Below are 16,785 nucleotides of genomic sequence, written 5' to 3'. Positions count from 1 at the left end.
TGTGAGAGAGAGAGAGAGGGAGGGGAGGGGGGAGGGAGAGGGAGGAGATAGTTGCTGGGGAGAGGCAGAAGAGGGAGAATGAGCAGAAACCAAAAGATCCTTGAAAGATAAAAAGAATCAGGCACATTTACAGAGTGATATTTACTAGAAACATCCTGTGCTGGAGTGGTGACATACGTTCAACATTAGCAAAAATAACTACTTCTCAAATCTACAGTGTAAATATTTAATTAAAAAAACCTGCAAAATTAATTTCAAATTTATAGTAGAAGATGGTCTTCAATGCCAATCTCATTAATACTGTATTCTTGGTCTAACTTCCAAATGGCTTCATTCAGCAACAGATTCCTTTTTGACACTGATGCTCCATTTACTGAATCCTGAGACAGTCATTCCTTTTATTAACCAATTACTTAGAATGACCCTTTCTGACAGGAGCTTGTCAGTGTGTTGGTTTGAAAGAGAATGATGTGGTGTTAGAGTCTGGCCTTGACCTCTCCCACCCTCTCTCTTTGTTACCTCCATATACTTATCTATGATAGCTCATATGTTTCTTTTAAAAAATCCCTTCTGTTATTATTGGTAAACTCTAAAATATCATAAGCTTAACAGGCATGATAGCTTACTCCCAAATCTGGAAGCCTCATAGTTCTCTAAATAAAATCTTATTTGGTGATTATTACTTGTTTAAGCCTAATCCAAAGAAAACCCAATGCACAGGCTTGCTGCAAAATTAAGACGTTCCTGCCCAAAGAACTATATCTGCTGTTATTATGAACCAATGAATATGTTTTCAAGGCCAGTCCTTACATAGAAATGTATAGATTCAAGGTAGAAAAGACCAAAGAAAAACAACCTTCCATTTAGCTAAAGAAAGCTGAAAATTTTCTCTATAGGTATACTTTATTAAAATAAATATTATGGTACCTGATTGAATTGTTCATGTTTTCAAGTCAAAGTTACACTCTGAAAGCAGTGTTTCTTAATTTCATCCCTTTAAGAAAAATCTGGGTGCTCTCTCTAATTTCATCTTAATCCTCCACCCCACCTCCCCAGATGTTTTTAGTTCATCTTGGAGAAAACAAATAATTACCAATCCTGAGACAAAGATGTCTTAGGGAATTTCTTACACTAAACATTAAAGGTTGATGCTTTGCAGGAAGTATCTTTACACAAATCCTTCCAAATTTCTCTTGCATCCCCAGGAAAAACACCATGCTAATAAGTAAAATCAATACCATTTCCCTTCAATTCTTCTAGATGACAGATACAGTGAAGATGAATGGTGCTATAATTTTCGTGTTGTCAGCAAGTTCAGAAAGTATAAAATCATATTTTTGCATGAGAAAGTTCATTTGGGGAGTGGTGTGTATTAAAGGAACACAAAGTGGAAGTAGAGAGAATAATTAGGAAACTAATGTGTAGCACAGTTGCCTGACATACAGGAGGCACTCTTAGGTTTGTTGAATGAATAAATGTCAGAGATAATACAACTTCTAAGATGCCCTTCTCTGGAAAGGAGTTATCATGTACAAAAAATGTGAAATATATTGCTCATTTGCCCTATTTTAAATGTCTTTATCCCCCTATAATTTTGTAGAATTTGCTTCACAATTTTCTGCGCATTTTTAAAAAAGACTCCTTTTGACTGAACATGTTAATAGCTAGAATGACAAATTGCCTGGAACATGTATAAAGTTTATTTTGAGGAAAATAACTTTTTTGATAAAATACTAATGAAAATATTAAATGACATGGGTTGATGCTATAAAAATTTAATGCATAATCTAATGTTCACATCAGATATTTCACAAAAACTTTATCGATATCAAATATCTTTATTAGACGTGGAGACTCAGAAATGAGTTCTTTAGTCAAGTGAAAGTGTTGCCCTTTATTATCTACGTTCAACAGAGTTCTCTATTTTAGCAGCTTAGGTTTTGTTATAGCCAGTTTCCTTAAAGGGGGAAAAACGTCACCTGTCCTTAAACCAAAATACATACTTCTATATGAGTATAGGAACAAGAACCAAAAAAAGCCCATACTCTTTTAAAAAGTTAAATTATAAAAGATACCATAAAAAGTCTAGAAGGGGCTTCCCTGGTGGTGCAGTGGTTAAGAATCCCCCTGCCAATGCAGGGGACACAGGTTCGAGCCCTGGGCTGGGGAAGATCCCCACATGACGCAGAGCAACTAAATCCATGTGCCACAACTATTGAAGCCCACGCACCTAGAGCCCCGTGCTCCGCAACAAGAGAAGCCACCACAATGAGACACCCGTGCACCAGAACGAAGAGTAGCCCCCGCTTGTCGCAACTAAAGAAAGCCCGTGTGCCCCAACGAAGACCCAATGCAGCCAAAAAAAAAGTCTAGAAAATAGAAGGAATATTTTATCCACAACCCTACCTCATTAACAGAGCTAATAACATTTCATTTTTGGTAGTTTTTTTATATTCACATTTATATATGTAAATAAAAATTAGAAATAGAACTTCTTTAACAAGTTGATATATTCTTTTCATTATATTTTTCAACTGGCTGCATATCATTATAAGAAACGGTTATACCATAATTTATTAAATCATTCTCATATAGGACCTTTATGTACATATAATTTTGGAATCATTAAACTAGTACTATTAAAGATACAAATATTTTTATGGTCCTTGCCACATCTTGCCAAACTGTTTTTGAAAGTGGTTTAGACATCAGTCTCACATGAAAATACTATGTTTGATGAACTATAACCAGTAATGGGTAGGGTAATACATTCCCTGCTAATTTATAGGATGAAAATGATATATCACTGTTCTTTCAGTATGCATTTCATTAATGACCAACAAAGTTTGTTTCCTATGTATATTTCTTCCTTTGAAAACTGTCCTTTCTCCACCTGTCTCGTGGGAGCTTAAGTTGCTCGTCAGAACTGCTTCATTGTCTAACATATTATGCTGTAAATAATCTTCCCCATTTTTAATTTTAAATATTTAAATACCTTCTGAATTAAGTCTTTTAGTTTGCAGACCTCTTCACTCAAGTCTTCAACATTACTAACCAGTTCTTCACAAACTGAAGTAAAATTCCGGGGAGAAGCCCATTCTAGTACTATCTGTTAATATTTTCAAAAGTTACATTTTAAAGAATGGAAAGCAACTTTTCACAACTTTATATCCACAAAAAGTATACAACATTATCAAATATTAAATTAAATTACATAACTGAAAAGCATTTTTTTATTCAGGATAAATCCTGACACCAAAAGAGCTCAGTATTTTTATATAAATAGTCAAATCGTTTCCTGAATGCATTTATTAAATATATATATATATATCACCATGGAGACTAACATTAGTAATAAAAATATTTATGGTGAATAAAGTCATGAAGGTTTGAAGAATGACATGATTCCCATATTAGTGTTATATAAAAATCATAGGAAAACAAGTGCATTAAATATTTTTCACTATATGCAAATAGCTAAAACCAAATCACATGAAAAACTTTATAAAACAAGTTTGCTTTTACAGGTCACTTACACTTTCTCTATTTAAAATTTCCTTCATTAAAAAATCCTTATATTGAAATGGTTTTTAATAACACTCAACACACTGTTTTGTTTCAACTTTCACTTGGGTCTCCTGTCACTTTATATTTTAAACAATTAAATTCCCTTTAAGAACAAATGGTAAGTTCAATACACAGATCAGTTTAACTTTTGGTCTGACTCATTTTCCTTTTCTTGAGGGCTAGAACACAAAGTTTTTCAATTAATTAGTATAAAAAAGTAATATTAAATAAATTGACTTATTTAGATCTTAGGTGATTTTACAGAGGACACAGTTTTACCAGATCATTACAGTTTATTGAGTTATCATTAACTTATCTGGAATGTTCTCCAGCATTCATACTTTTCTTCACTGAATAACTTGTAGAATACCTTCTGAGAATTTACAGGCAACTCAGTAATAATGTTCTGTACAGCTGTTATTAAATGGCCACACTGTTTGTTTAATTTCAGAAGAAAGTTGAGGAACTCATCACCACTAAAGAGAGGAAATAAAAAGGAATCACTAATATGAACAATTTACTCCATTTTACTTGGCTAGTTATTCAATGTCTAGTCATAACATTTATTAGATTATTTAAAAAAATATTTGTAGAATAGTTCCTTTGTATTAGCAACTGAAACAGACTTTGAGCATACAAAGAAAACCAAGCATCCAATCTTGAGGATCTCAAAGTTCAGGATGAGAAGCAGACATAGAATTATAACATTGTTATTCACAGGGACATATGAAGAAGGAACATAAAAGTGCCAATATTTGAATGTCTATTATGTGAAGGCACTGCACTAGTTATTTTACATTTATTACTTTTTAAATTCTTCCCAACAACTCCTGTAAGGTAGATGTTATTAACAGTAGTTTATAGTTGAGACATCTAAAACTCAGACATAATGAATCTAGTATAATGAGAATAGGGATTTAGTTATGCTTCATAGAGTTCATACTTGAACTGAGTCTGGAGCTTAAAAATAAGTTTGTCAGGTAAGGAAGAAAAGAGATTCTGGACGGAGAGAATAGCAGGTGCGAAAGAACAGGGGTAGGAGGTCTCCAAGGTATAACTAAAGCACAATTATGGGAAAGTCGTAAGAAAAGAGGCTGTACAGGATCGCTTGTTTAAGGAACTTTCGTGACATGCTAAGGAATGGAATATTATCTTTTGGATAATGTACAGTTACTAAAGAATTTTAAACAGGAAAGTAGAAAATCAGATTTTCGTATGAGAAAGTTTATTTGGGGAGTGGTGTGGATTAAAGGAAAACAAAAAGTGGAAATAGAATAATTAGGAGACTAGTTTAAGAAATGTTTAGGAGAATAAACTGAAAAAGTTGGTGATGGATTGCACGTAAAAGAAAAGGAAAGGTCTAGGGTTATTCTAAGTTCTTTGGTTGCAGTGGAAGATGGCACTACCAAGCAGGGAAGTGAATTTGGGGGCGGGTGGTGGAGAAAGCAGCGGGGTGAAGAGAAAGCAATATAGCATAATAATTAAGAACACAGTCTCTAGTGTCAGGAAGACCTGAGTTTGAATTCAGCTTCCACAGCTTTATGATCTTGGGCAAACCTAATCTTCAGCCAAATATTTCCATATCTGTAGAACTGAGGTAAAAGGAGTGTCAGGAGGACTGAAGGAGATAACATGTGAAAAGCACCTAGCATTCTGTCTAGTATATATATAGCATTTAAACAAACTTAATAATGATGATGGTGGCAAGTAGAAATGTCAGTCTTGTAGGTACTTATACTGGGGTCCACAGCCTCATGAGGCTACACAGAATTCAGGCAGTTGATGAACTTACATGGGGAAAAATTACATGTTTATTTTCACTAACCTCTAACAGAATTTCAGTCTTTCCTGCAATTATGAATATAGGCACAAACCACAGAAGTATCAGAAATGTCTATAATTTTGGTCACCAGTAGAAATCAAAACAATGGTCACGGAGAGGACCACAAAGAAAAAAGATACATATTGTGAAGAGGGGAGAGTCGATAGGGGTAGAAGAAAAAAGCTATCAAAGGAAAAGTACCCTGAGAAAAAGAAAATCAGGAGTTAAGGTCTGTTATGAAAGGTATTGAAGGGAATAGATTCAAGATGGAGGAAAAAAGTCAAGCATGTTAAATAATTAGGATTAGGCCAATGATGCGGACAATGAAGAGATACTGATGACTAGATTAGTTTCAAAGACAGAAGCCAATTTATTGTGAAAGCTACAAAGAAACTAACACAGCCAAATAGAAAAGGGGACCGAGGATAAGAATAGGTAACTCAGAGGAAAAGAAAAAAAGAAAATTTTAAATGGATAATAAACATGGGATTAAAATAAGACGTTATATTCTAGTGGAATGACAAAAATTAGGTAGATCATTAGTATCAAGAGTTGACAAATTTGTGAGATGACCTTTCTGGAGAGTTATTTAGCAGTATCTATTATAATAAAAATTCACACAAAAACTAATACAATGGGACTAAAAGCTACTTCTGAGTCCAAATGAAATTCTTATAGGTAGAAGTTTTGACTATACACTGTACAAAGTTTCTTTCATGCTGTTTCTAGGAGGAAAGGTTATAAAAAGCAAGCAAGGACAACCTCTAATGAAACTTAATAGCAAACTTTTCTCTAAGACACGACTTTTATATAGTATTTTAATTTAAAAGAAATCTTTTTTCTTAGCTATTAGATTGAAAAATAAAGTTTATACAAAATAAAGACTTTAAACTTTACAAATATAATATATAATCAAGTCACCAACTATGAAAAGTATCTGATGACTGCTTTATAAAAGCAAATTGAAATAAAAAAATTTAGATAAGCTCTTGTTCTATCTAGCAAAAGTGGTATTTATAAAAACATTTCCAAATAAATATAATTCTTCTTTATTAATTTTCTTTCTGCTTTTTGCTCAAGAAAGAACAGAACTTGAACATATTTTTCTGTCGAAACAACAGCAGTCATTACTTGTATTAATTTTTCTGTTTCCATGTAATGTTTATATAAGGTATACTTAAAACTTATATTTTAGTGCTCTTTACTCAAATTTTATTTATTATCAATGAAAAAATAAGTACTTGAATAAGTAATTCATTAATGCCCTATATATTTTTTATGTAATGATTCTTAAGGAAATTAAGATCCATTGAGAACTGTCATTCAAAATGATAGCAGGTATATTATTCTAGATAGTCAAAGCACACATATATATGTGGAATATAAACTTATAAGCTCTTATTCTCAAGGAAGACTAAGTTAACAACTCAGTTCGAATAAGCAAATACTATTATTAACAAAATTACATAATCTTAATGAAAGGAAAATATATACCTTTCTTGTGATGTATAATTTTCAGGGCCACTGAATATGGATAGGCAAATTATAAAAAACACAACTCAAAAATGTGCCTTTCATCATATACTGTGTGACTGGCTGCCCAGCCCCCACTCCACAGCTGTACAACCTACATACCTTTACATGGCAGCCCTGATAATTTTGTACTTATTTAAGGATTTCAAAATAAGCAGATATGGCATATGTATGGTAGACTATATTATTTGATCAAATTGTCATGTCTTTTCTACTGAGCCAAATACTACCAGGCCTCTCTCTGCCAGAGGATTACAAGAGGCTTGGCCATATGACTTGCTCTGGCAAATAAAATATGACTGGAAGTGACTATGTAACTTTTGAATAGTTCGAGGTGGAGCTATTTCTCCAGCCTGTTTTCAGAATAATAAGGAGGAGATTCACTGCAGCTGATCCATGATATAGGCGATCAAGAAATAAGCTTTGTTTCTGTAAGTTATTTAGATTTAGAAGTTATTTGTTACTGCAGCACAACAAAGTGTAAGTTGACTGAAACAACAGGCCATATTTTTAAAATGTGAAGTTAAGTATTAGGATAAAATTTATACTTTAAATAAAGGTACTCGAAACAGAAGTACTATGTGCTCACTGTAGACTATCTGGAAAAACTAGAATTACCAATACTTTTATCACCCAAAGATAATGACTGGTAATATTTTCTTACAGAATATTTTCTTATAGTACACATTTTCTTCTAGTATTTTTCATATGAATATATACAACTGGCATTATACCTCACACTCCGTTTTATATTGCCTTTTATATTATTATGAGTATTTTTCCATGACATTAAGTCTCAAAATAATTTAAACAACATAATAAAATAATTATACTGATGTAATATAATCCAACCATTCACCTTAAATATTTAGAGTTTCCAAGTTTATATTAGATGAATATTTATAATAGATGTGAACAATGTATTTTTTGTGTGAAAATTTGCATCTATACAGATTTTTTTTGGAGGAGAAATCATTTCCTAAGTAGACATAATTTTGAGATGCTTTTGATACATTTAAGTAGGTATCAAAAAGGCTCAGAGAAAAGGTCTGGGCAGAAACTGCTGAAAATGTCAAGACATGGGTGAAACTTAATATTTGTGTTCAAAATATCTCAAAGTAGTAATGAAATGGTTATTAGTATTTTTAGATTGCATTCTCTAATTCTGAAAACATACTAAGGCCAACTGTAGAAAAAAGTAAATGTACTGTGCATGTGTGTTCCTGTAACAGACTATTTTATAAAACTGAACACATAGAAGAAAAGTATCTTAAAATAAATCAGTAGCTAAATTGTTGAAGTCACATTACCAGAAGATTATAATCAATCAGTTCAACTTTTCCTGCTGTTAGTTTTCTTATGACTTAATGACTAATTTCTTCTTTAAAGAATGACTTTGAACAAATGGGAAGTAAAACCTTTTCCATAACAGCATGTAAACAAAGTCTGTGATTTAATAACAAGGTCAAATTCCTGAAATATATGTCTGCCAGTTTTATTTTTTAAAAAATTCAGCAGTTTTAATAAGTGAACCATTCAGGATTCTGTACATTCTTTAAGTCTATTAAATCTCAACAATGAAAATTCATAGAGGCAACTCTGACATCATACAAATAAGTTATATTAAAAAATTTAATTTGCAATTCAGTCATGTAGAACTCAGAATATTCCTTCATAGAAGCAATAAATTAGAAAAGTAAAGAAAATGAACAAAGAGACTCAAAGTTTGCTGATTTAAGTCCTCACAACTGAAATCCTTTACAATATTTAAGAGATGCAATGTTATTTTGAAACAATGATGAGGCGTTATTTTGAATATAGATCATCTTGTTAAAAGGAGATACAGTTAGAGAAAGGGAAATAATTTTGCAATAACATTTTTAAAGAAATCTGGATCATCTAAATTATCCCCTAGAAGACTTATCTAAATTTTAAAATGGTGTGGAAACTTATTATTCCTATGTTTAATTAATGTTTCTCATAGTTGCAATGTTAGTGTTAGGCAGGCTACACTATACTACTGCACTTGTAAGTATTATATTTTATAGACTTGGATGAACTTCAAGGAAATTGGGCTGACTGAAAAAAGCCAATCAAAAATGGATACGTACTGTATGATTGCATTTATGTAACATTCATGAAATAACATCATTTTAAAGACGGATAACAAATTATCAATTGCTAGTTTTAGGGATGGGGAGGGGTGGTGGGAGCTATGAAGGGGTAGTATGTGGTAGCATTGTGGTGATGGTATGTTAAGTATATTGATTGTGGCAGTGGTTATGAGAAGCTACACACATGACAAAATTGCATAGAGCTATACACACACGCACAAATGAGCATGTGTATAACTGATGAAATACAAACCAGAAAAATGTCAGTTTCTGGTTTTGATATTGTACTATAGTTATGCAAGATAACTGGGTACGCTGGGTGACACTGGGTGAAGGGTACATAGAACCTTTCTGTACATCTCTGCAATTTCTTGTGAATCTAAAATTATTTCAAATAAAAAGTTAAAAAAATCATTTACTGTTCCACAATATGTTTAAAAAATCAAATACCATTATTTTCAAAATAAATTTTAGATTACTAATATTGCTACTAATCAGTGTTTGACAAGTTTATAATATTGAAATGAACTTTATATATTGATAACATAATTTCATAAAGAATAAGGCTGAAAATAGAGCTGAGTACATGAGAAATGCTTTCTTATTGCCCTAAGCAAAAATATTACCCTCTGAATCTTCAATCTGACATTTATATGATTTAAAGAGAGTAAGAGCTACACTATGAAAAGCATGGGATCTTTTAATTAACTCATTTAACAAAATGCAATGGAAAAATACAACAAAAATATTTCTATGTGAGTTAAGAAGATGCATTAGTTTTGCTTCTTTGTAAAAACTGACTTTATAGAGTAATTTCTACTTCAGAACACACTATATCGCAAAATGAACTATCCATATCCCTGCCAAAATGATGGTATTAAGTAAAATAACTTGGACATTATCAAAATTCAATTAAAAAAGAAAGTTGGTTCTAAACAGTATTAATGTAAACCAGTAGGTTAATTTTACCTGATTTCCAACTTTGCCACTTCAGGTAATTCTCCAAATTTTATCTCTTCTACCTCTAGTTCTTTAAGAGCAGCCATAATTTTCTGCTGATCTCTACTGGTAATTCCATTCTAAGTAGAAATGATTTTAAAGTACAATAAGGTAGTCATACTTGAACAATATACAAAATTACTGAAGAAGTTTTCTACTTGATTAACATCTTGAAAAAAATAGATACATACTGGAAAAAAACCATACTGAAAAATATACAAGTTTGCTTGTAACTGGACTGACTAGGTTACATCACTAAAATATTTAGATATATAGTGACTATAGTCAATTTTTTGCATTATATAACAATTGTGATGGATTCTAAAAACAAATTACTAGATTTTAATATATAATGTTTCCAGAAAACCAGAGTAAAACAATTTGTCCTTCAAAATATTATTTAAAATGTTATCACTGATTAAGTGAGAATTAAGTCTTCTTTTTGTCTATGTTCTACCTTTAGAATTAACTAAATTTTCTATCCTGGATTTAGCTAAGTAGTAGTATGGTTTGATTTTCAGTAATGGTAAAGATTTCAAGTTTCCAATGTGCTCATACAGGAAGATCATTCCTTTTTGTGTATCCTACTTATTAAAGTATCTCTGATATTTCCCACAGCTATTTTCAAATTGTTACTTAATACTACTCATTAGCAAAATAATAAGTCTTGGTCATTTTGAGAACCTAGCAAAAGGCAGTATTTGAAGAACACGTTTATACCCACATGTACAAAAAACCACCTCTTATTTCTAAGTAACCTGTTTTATACTGTTTTACAGATCTATTTCATGTTTAGAAATAAACCATCAGTTTTAGTTGAGATGTCATAACTAATCTGAATGAAAAAAAAAAACTCTAAGTGTAAATTTTGGAGATTAATCCTTGGTCAGCGGCTTCATTTGCAAATATTTTCTCCCATTTTGAGGGTTGTCTTTTCATCTTGTTTATGGTCTCCTTTGCTGTGCAAAAGCTTTTAAGTCTTTAAATATTCCTAAGGCAACTTAATATTGGAATGGAAGATTTTAGATATGGTTATCCATAATCATATCTAATGAGGAACCTAGCAAAAGATCATTCACAGTCTATAGCTGTAGGATTTTTTAAATAGAAAATAAAAGGATTCAAACTATTAAAAATATGAAAGATAATGTCTGGAGTTTTTGAAATTGATACTAACCTTTGTAAACTCATCTTTCGTCATGGTCAAAAGATGTCTTAAAGTTATATCCCTTTCCTGTAGAAAAGAAAAAAATGCCACCTTTCTATACAAATGAAATAGTAGAAGGGGAAGTAGGCAACTGTACATATAAGTTAGTCAGTTATATGCTACCCGCCTAAAAACTTTCAACTACTGGGTAGATAGTAATGAGTATAATAATATGTATAATTACTAAAAAAAATATAAACATAACTAGTTTCCCAGATTCAGAAAAAAGTATTACAACTTATATTTGCTTACATAAAAAGAAAACAGCTCTATAAAGTTTGACAGAAATTGTTTTATGAATTTTTAAAATTTATAATTGTATAATATTAATAAAATTTGGTTTTACTGAATATTTCTCAAATAGGAAGTTTCACGATTGTACAATGAAACCCAATTCTAAACTGCCTAAATGAATGTGCATATTCTTAAGGAGAGCCTGTCTTAAATAGTGCTTTACTGCTGCAGTATCAGCTAAATGGCTGATAACTGTCATCTGCTCAAATCCCATAATGCATGCCTAAAATACCTACAACAGAGCTTCACATATGATCTAATTTAATATTTATGACAATCCTACACTAGGTATTACCATCCTTATGAAAAAAAAGGAGATCTAAGTAACATATTTCAGTTAATAATCATTAGAGCAAGAATCTGATACCTGGTTTGTTTGGTTTAAAATCATGCTTCTAATATTCTATACACAAAGATCAGCAACTGCAAAAACAGACTAAGGGCTTAGATGTACAAGGAGTTCTGTGATGCTTTGGGCAGTGGGTAAAAGCCAGATTCTAATTTATGTAAATTTCTATAATAATAAATTTTCACAATGCTTGTAATTTTAAAATGGGATGTATCAATACTACAAATTATGGAGAAAAGTACCTCTGTCACCCCTTCATAAGCATGCTTATGAATTAATATTTAATGTTATGTTAACCAACAAATAAACATGCATACATAACTCACCATAGCTTAAACAAAATCTTACCTTCAGTAAATCTGTCATATGTTCAAGTCCAAGACCATGTAAAAATATTTCCAGATCTCCAAATGCTGTATATGAACTATACATATTTATAGCAATGTCAATTTCAGAACAGACTATCAGTGCACAAATAATAAATATATATTTATGATGCAGAGACAGAATGAGAATAAGAATGAGTAAGAATGAGTCTATGTAGAATATACAGGCATATGTCGTTTTACTGTGCTTTGCTTTATTGCTTTATCTGCAGACATTGTTTTTTACAAATTGAAGGTTTGTGACAACCCTATGTCAACTAAGTCTATTGGTGTCATTTCTCCAACAGTATCTGCTCACTTTGTGTGTCTGTGTCACACTTCGGTAATTCTTGAAATATTTCAAACTTTTTCCATTATTATATTTGTTATGGTGATTCTTGATGTTGCTATTACAACTTGCTGAAGGCTCAGATGATGGTTACCATTTTTTAGCAATAATGTAATTTTTAATTAATATATGTACATTGTTTTTGTAGACAGAATGCTATCGCACACTTAATAGACTACAGTATGGTGTAAACATAACTTTTAAATTTGCGTAACTCACTTTATTGTGATATTTGCTTTATTGTGGTGGTCTGGAACTGAACCCCAATATCTCTGAGGTATGCCTATATTTGCAAATTTACCCACTAGACCTATGTTATACAAAGGAATAAGAAAGGTTTCCTGAGTGAAGATTTAAGTAAACAGAGAAAATGGTGATAGTAAAATGAAGCTCATTTTTCCTAAGAAGGAAAATATTTGCCAATATTTATACAATTGACCCCTGAACAACACAGTTTGAACTGTGCAGATCCACTTACACATGGAGTTTTTTCAACAGTAAATACTATAGTACTACACAGTCATGGTTAGTTGAATCCACAGATGTGGAACTGCAGAGATGGAGGAACCTTGGATACAGATTTTCCAAGGGCAGGGTCAGCGCCCCTAACCCCCGGAATTGTTCAAGGGTCAGCTGTATTCCTTGTGAGTGGTCTGTACGTGAAAATCTCTTTAATTGTAGGAAGTAAAAATTTACTAACTATTTTAAATGTAGGTAAGTAGAGGATAATGCTGTGGCCATGTACTGAACAACTGTGTTCAGGGGAAAAAACGTATTTTTATTTTTAGCTTATAAAATCAGAAATCTGCTATAAAGAATTAGAGAGCAAGATGCAATCTAGTTTGAACACTAAAAAAAATATAATCTTAGAACCTTTTAGAAAAAAACTGTATTGTTGATATTTTATTTAAAGTAAAACATTATTCTCATTACTGTTAGTACATGTATATCAAATTTTTCTAAAATTCTGGAGAACAAAGCACTTAAAATTCAGACACTTCTAAGTAATAGTTTTAAATGCTTGTAAAAGTTTAAAATATATATTTTAAATAAGTCATCACATTTACTATAAGTAATAAAAAACATGCACAATTTTTACTTATTTATAGGTATTGTGTTGAACAGAAACATGCTATGTTACCTAAATATGTGATCTTTATCAGAATCTGTTCTCAATAGTTTACAAATAGTCTCTTCTTTAGTTAGCTGTTGAAGCTTTCCTCCCCAAGGATTTAAAGTCAAGGAAAGAAAGTTGAAGATCTGAAAAAAGTTACAGTAAAAATTAAAGCAAGATAGTAATTAATATAATATTTTCAACAAGATATAAAACAAAACTAAAAATTCCATTTTGGTAAGTGAATCAGAAAGACTAAGTATTTTAAATACATTTTTTTTTCTTTTGCGATACGCAGGCCTCTCACTGTTGTGGCCTCTCCCGTTGCGGAGCACAGGCTCCGGACGTGCAGGCTCAGCGGCCATGGCTCACGGGCCCAGCCGCTCTGCGGTATTTGGGATCTTCCCAGACCGGGGCACGAACCCGTGTCCCCTGCATTGGCAGGCGGACTCTCAACCACTGTGGCACCAGGGAAGCCCTAAATACATTTTTCAATTGAGAGAGAGTAAGAAGCACGACTAAGGTACACAAATCTCAACTGTACAACTTAAAGAGATGTGAAATTTCTTAGTTTTCAAACTTCTTAGTTCTAACTTTTTAGCAAGCCAAGTTTAAGTCATATAATCAGCCAAGATACAAAATCAAATCTCACTTCAAGAAACACTTTATGACTCAAAATAATCTTTGATGTTCATAAATTTCTTAGTATGTCAAATTCACTGTCATCTACCCTAAATTTAATGATGCAGTATATTAATTAAAAGTTTTCAAATTTCCAAAGCTTAGTAGAAAAACTTAATTTTTTTTTAAACTTTCACAGGGCTTCAGTGATTAGCATTTACACTAGAATAATTTTGGAAATGTAGATCTGAGTTATAAAATGATAGGCATGTTTATAGGCTGCTTAAAAATAGAGGAAGTGGGGCTTCCCTGGTGGCACAGTGGTTGAGAGTCCACCTGCCGATGCAGGGGACACGGGTTCGTGCCCCGGTCTGGGAGGATCCCACATGCCGCGGAGTGGCTGGGCCCGTGAGCCATAGCCACTGAGCCTGCGTGTCCGGAGCCTGTGCTCCACAACGGGAGAGGCCACAACAGTGAGAGGCCCGCGTACCGCCAAAAAAAAAAATAATAAAATAATAGAGGAAGTTATTTTACATGCAACAAAACTGGCATGGTCTGAGTATTATATGATGGAACCTTTGGAATGTTACAAGTTTTCAAATTCAGAAACTCAGTTTTAGAAGATCTTGAACTATATAACAGATTTACAGTTGTACTGTATTTGATCCTTGCTTAGAAATTACACACCTTTGGCTGAAGGTTTTAATATTCAGACCAAAAGTTTATATCAATAATTTAATGTATGGCAAATATTTATTACTGACTTTAAGATCTGATGATTGTAAATCATATACCCAAGCATGTTATCAATTTATTACATACCTTGTCAAATGTACAGAGGTAAATGTAGCTTAAAGGATTTAATTTTTAAATTGTTTAATATGTATTAATTAAAATTTTAAAACAATAGTTTAATTACATGTGCAAATTTTGAAATTTTACTAACTGTCAATACACTAATTAATTTTTGAAAATCTGAACCAGTTGGAAATGTTTAAATAAACATTTAAAGTCTATTACAATTTTATTTCTAGGGCTAGATAAGACTTTATTATCCCTTTATATAGTTTTTAAATTACCACATTATAAATTCCTCTTATTTAGTGAAAGATAAATACTCTAGTAATATAAAGTTTTCATTACCTGGCTGGAAGAAAATTACACATTGAAACATTTAATAATAGCCAGATATACTATTATTTTAGTAGTGAGTTCTAACAAAACAAAAGTTTTACAAACAATAATATAGGCTAAGAAAAATTAGTTTAATAACAGGATACCTCTAGATGTTTATTTCTTTTTGCAATCTCACTTGGTGTCTTTCCATCTTTGGTTTGTATCATTTTATTAGCTCCAAGTTCAAGCAACTTCAAAACTACATTTTTATGACCCTGATGTGCTGCCCATGTTAAAGCCTGTAAGTAGGGGGAAAAAAAGACTGTTTAAAGAGAGGGAGTGTATATGACACAGAGGGGAAAACTTTTCAACAGTATTTATGGCACAATAAAAAAGTGAACATGGTTAATTAATGGAATGATGCAATCTCATCATTTCACAATAAAATGTAAACCTATTTCCAAAGTTGTAATTGCAAAGCAGACTGCCAGTGTTCACTGATTTTGTAAGACCAAATAATGTTTTACACAGACAAGTGATGTTATAGAATAAAACGATTTATCTGCCAATCACAGAACTGTTTTCTATAAAAAAAGAATTCCATTTGTATTCCAGAATCCAGGCTTTGTTGTGTGTTACAATTTCTTGTGTCAAGGGTGAGGACCAGGAGAAGCAGATAATTTCTTTTTTCCCATTTAAGCTGTTGCTTTTCTTCACTGAACAGCAATTACATCCCAGCCCTTCTATAATTTTTACTTCTTAAAAAACCTCCCTTGTGGACTACTGATAATAAGATATTAACGCCCTAGAGATAAAAAGGAACACTGTACAATCGGTTCTCACAGTATAGCCATTCTCATCCCGGGTATTAACTTCTGCTCCATGAGCAACAAGGAGAGCAACAACCTGAGGGTGACCATTCCGTGCAGCATACATGATGGGAGTCATACGTCTCCTACAGAGGAGGAAAAAAAGAAACTGTGTCAATGCTGCCCTTAACAGTTCTTCAAAGCCATGAAATTTACCATACACAATACCATCAGTGTTGTTTTGAAAGTAAAGAAACATGAAAGCTTTTCAGAAATCAGAGGATCTGAAAACCCAATTTTCCAGCAAATAAATAAATATAAGGGAGATTACACTCTTAAAAGTATTGAATGCTTACACAGCACCCTCTAGTGAAGAAATGTGGGTTTTTAAAAATTTCTTGAATTTTATTTTATTTTTTTATACAGCAGATTCTTATTAGTCATCTATTTTATACACATCAGTGTATACATGTCAATCCCAATCGCCCAATTCATTACACCACCACCACCAACCACCCCCCCCCCC

The 16,785-nt window shown here is 32.2% G+C and overlaps 1 protein-coding gene across 1 annotated transcript in view; it reads right to left on the bottom strand.

Moving 5' to 3' along the window:
• The window catches only part of ASZ1 (ankyrin repeat, SAM and basic leucine zipper domain containing 1), a 74,786-nt gene that overhangs the window by 1,239 nt on the left and 56,762 nt on the right, over positions 1 to 16,785 (bottom strand). The window contains exons 5-12 of the mRNA XM_024757793.1: positions 16,294 to 16,405; positions 15,615 to 15,749; positions 13,741 to 13,859; positions 12,234 to 12,309; positions 11,213 to 11,269; positions 10,006 to 10,115; positions 3,938 to 4,043; positions 2,996 to 3,109 (exon numbers count right to left, since the gene is read on the bottom strand). Of these exons, the coding sequence (XP_024613561.1) occupies positions 2,996 to 3,109; positions 3,938 to 4,043; positions 10,006 to 10,115; positions 11,213 to 11,269; positions 12,234 to 12,309; positions 13,741 to 13,859; positions 15,615 to 15,749; positions 16,294 to 16,405 (829 nt within the window). The remainder of the gene's footprint in view (positions 1 to 2,995; positions 3,110 to 3,937; positions 4,044 to 10,005; positions 10,116 to 11,212; positions 11,270 to 12,233; positions 12,310 to 13,740; positions 13,860 to 15,614; positions 15,750 to 16,293; positions 16,406 to 16,785) is intronic.

The sequence above is a fragment of the Neophocaena asiaeorientalis genome, unplaced genomic scaffold, assembly GCF_003031525.2.
Source record: "Neophocaena asiaeorientalis asiaeorientalis breed wild unplaced genomic scaffold, Neophocaena_asiaeorientalis_V1.1 scaffold116, whole genome shotgun sequence".
Taxonomy (NCBI): domain Eukaryota; kingdom Metazoa; phylum Chordata; class Mammalia; order Artiodactyla; family Phocoenidae; genus Neophocaena; species Neophocaena asiaeorientalis.
Note: the sequence above shows the minus strand (reverse complement) of the source record. Positions and strands in the feature narration are given on the sequence as shown.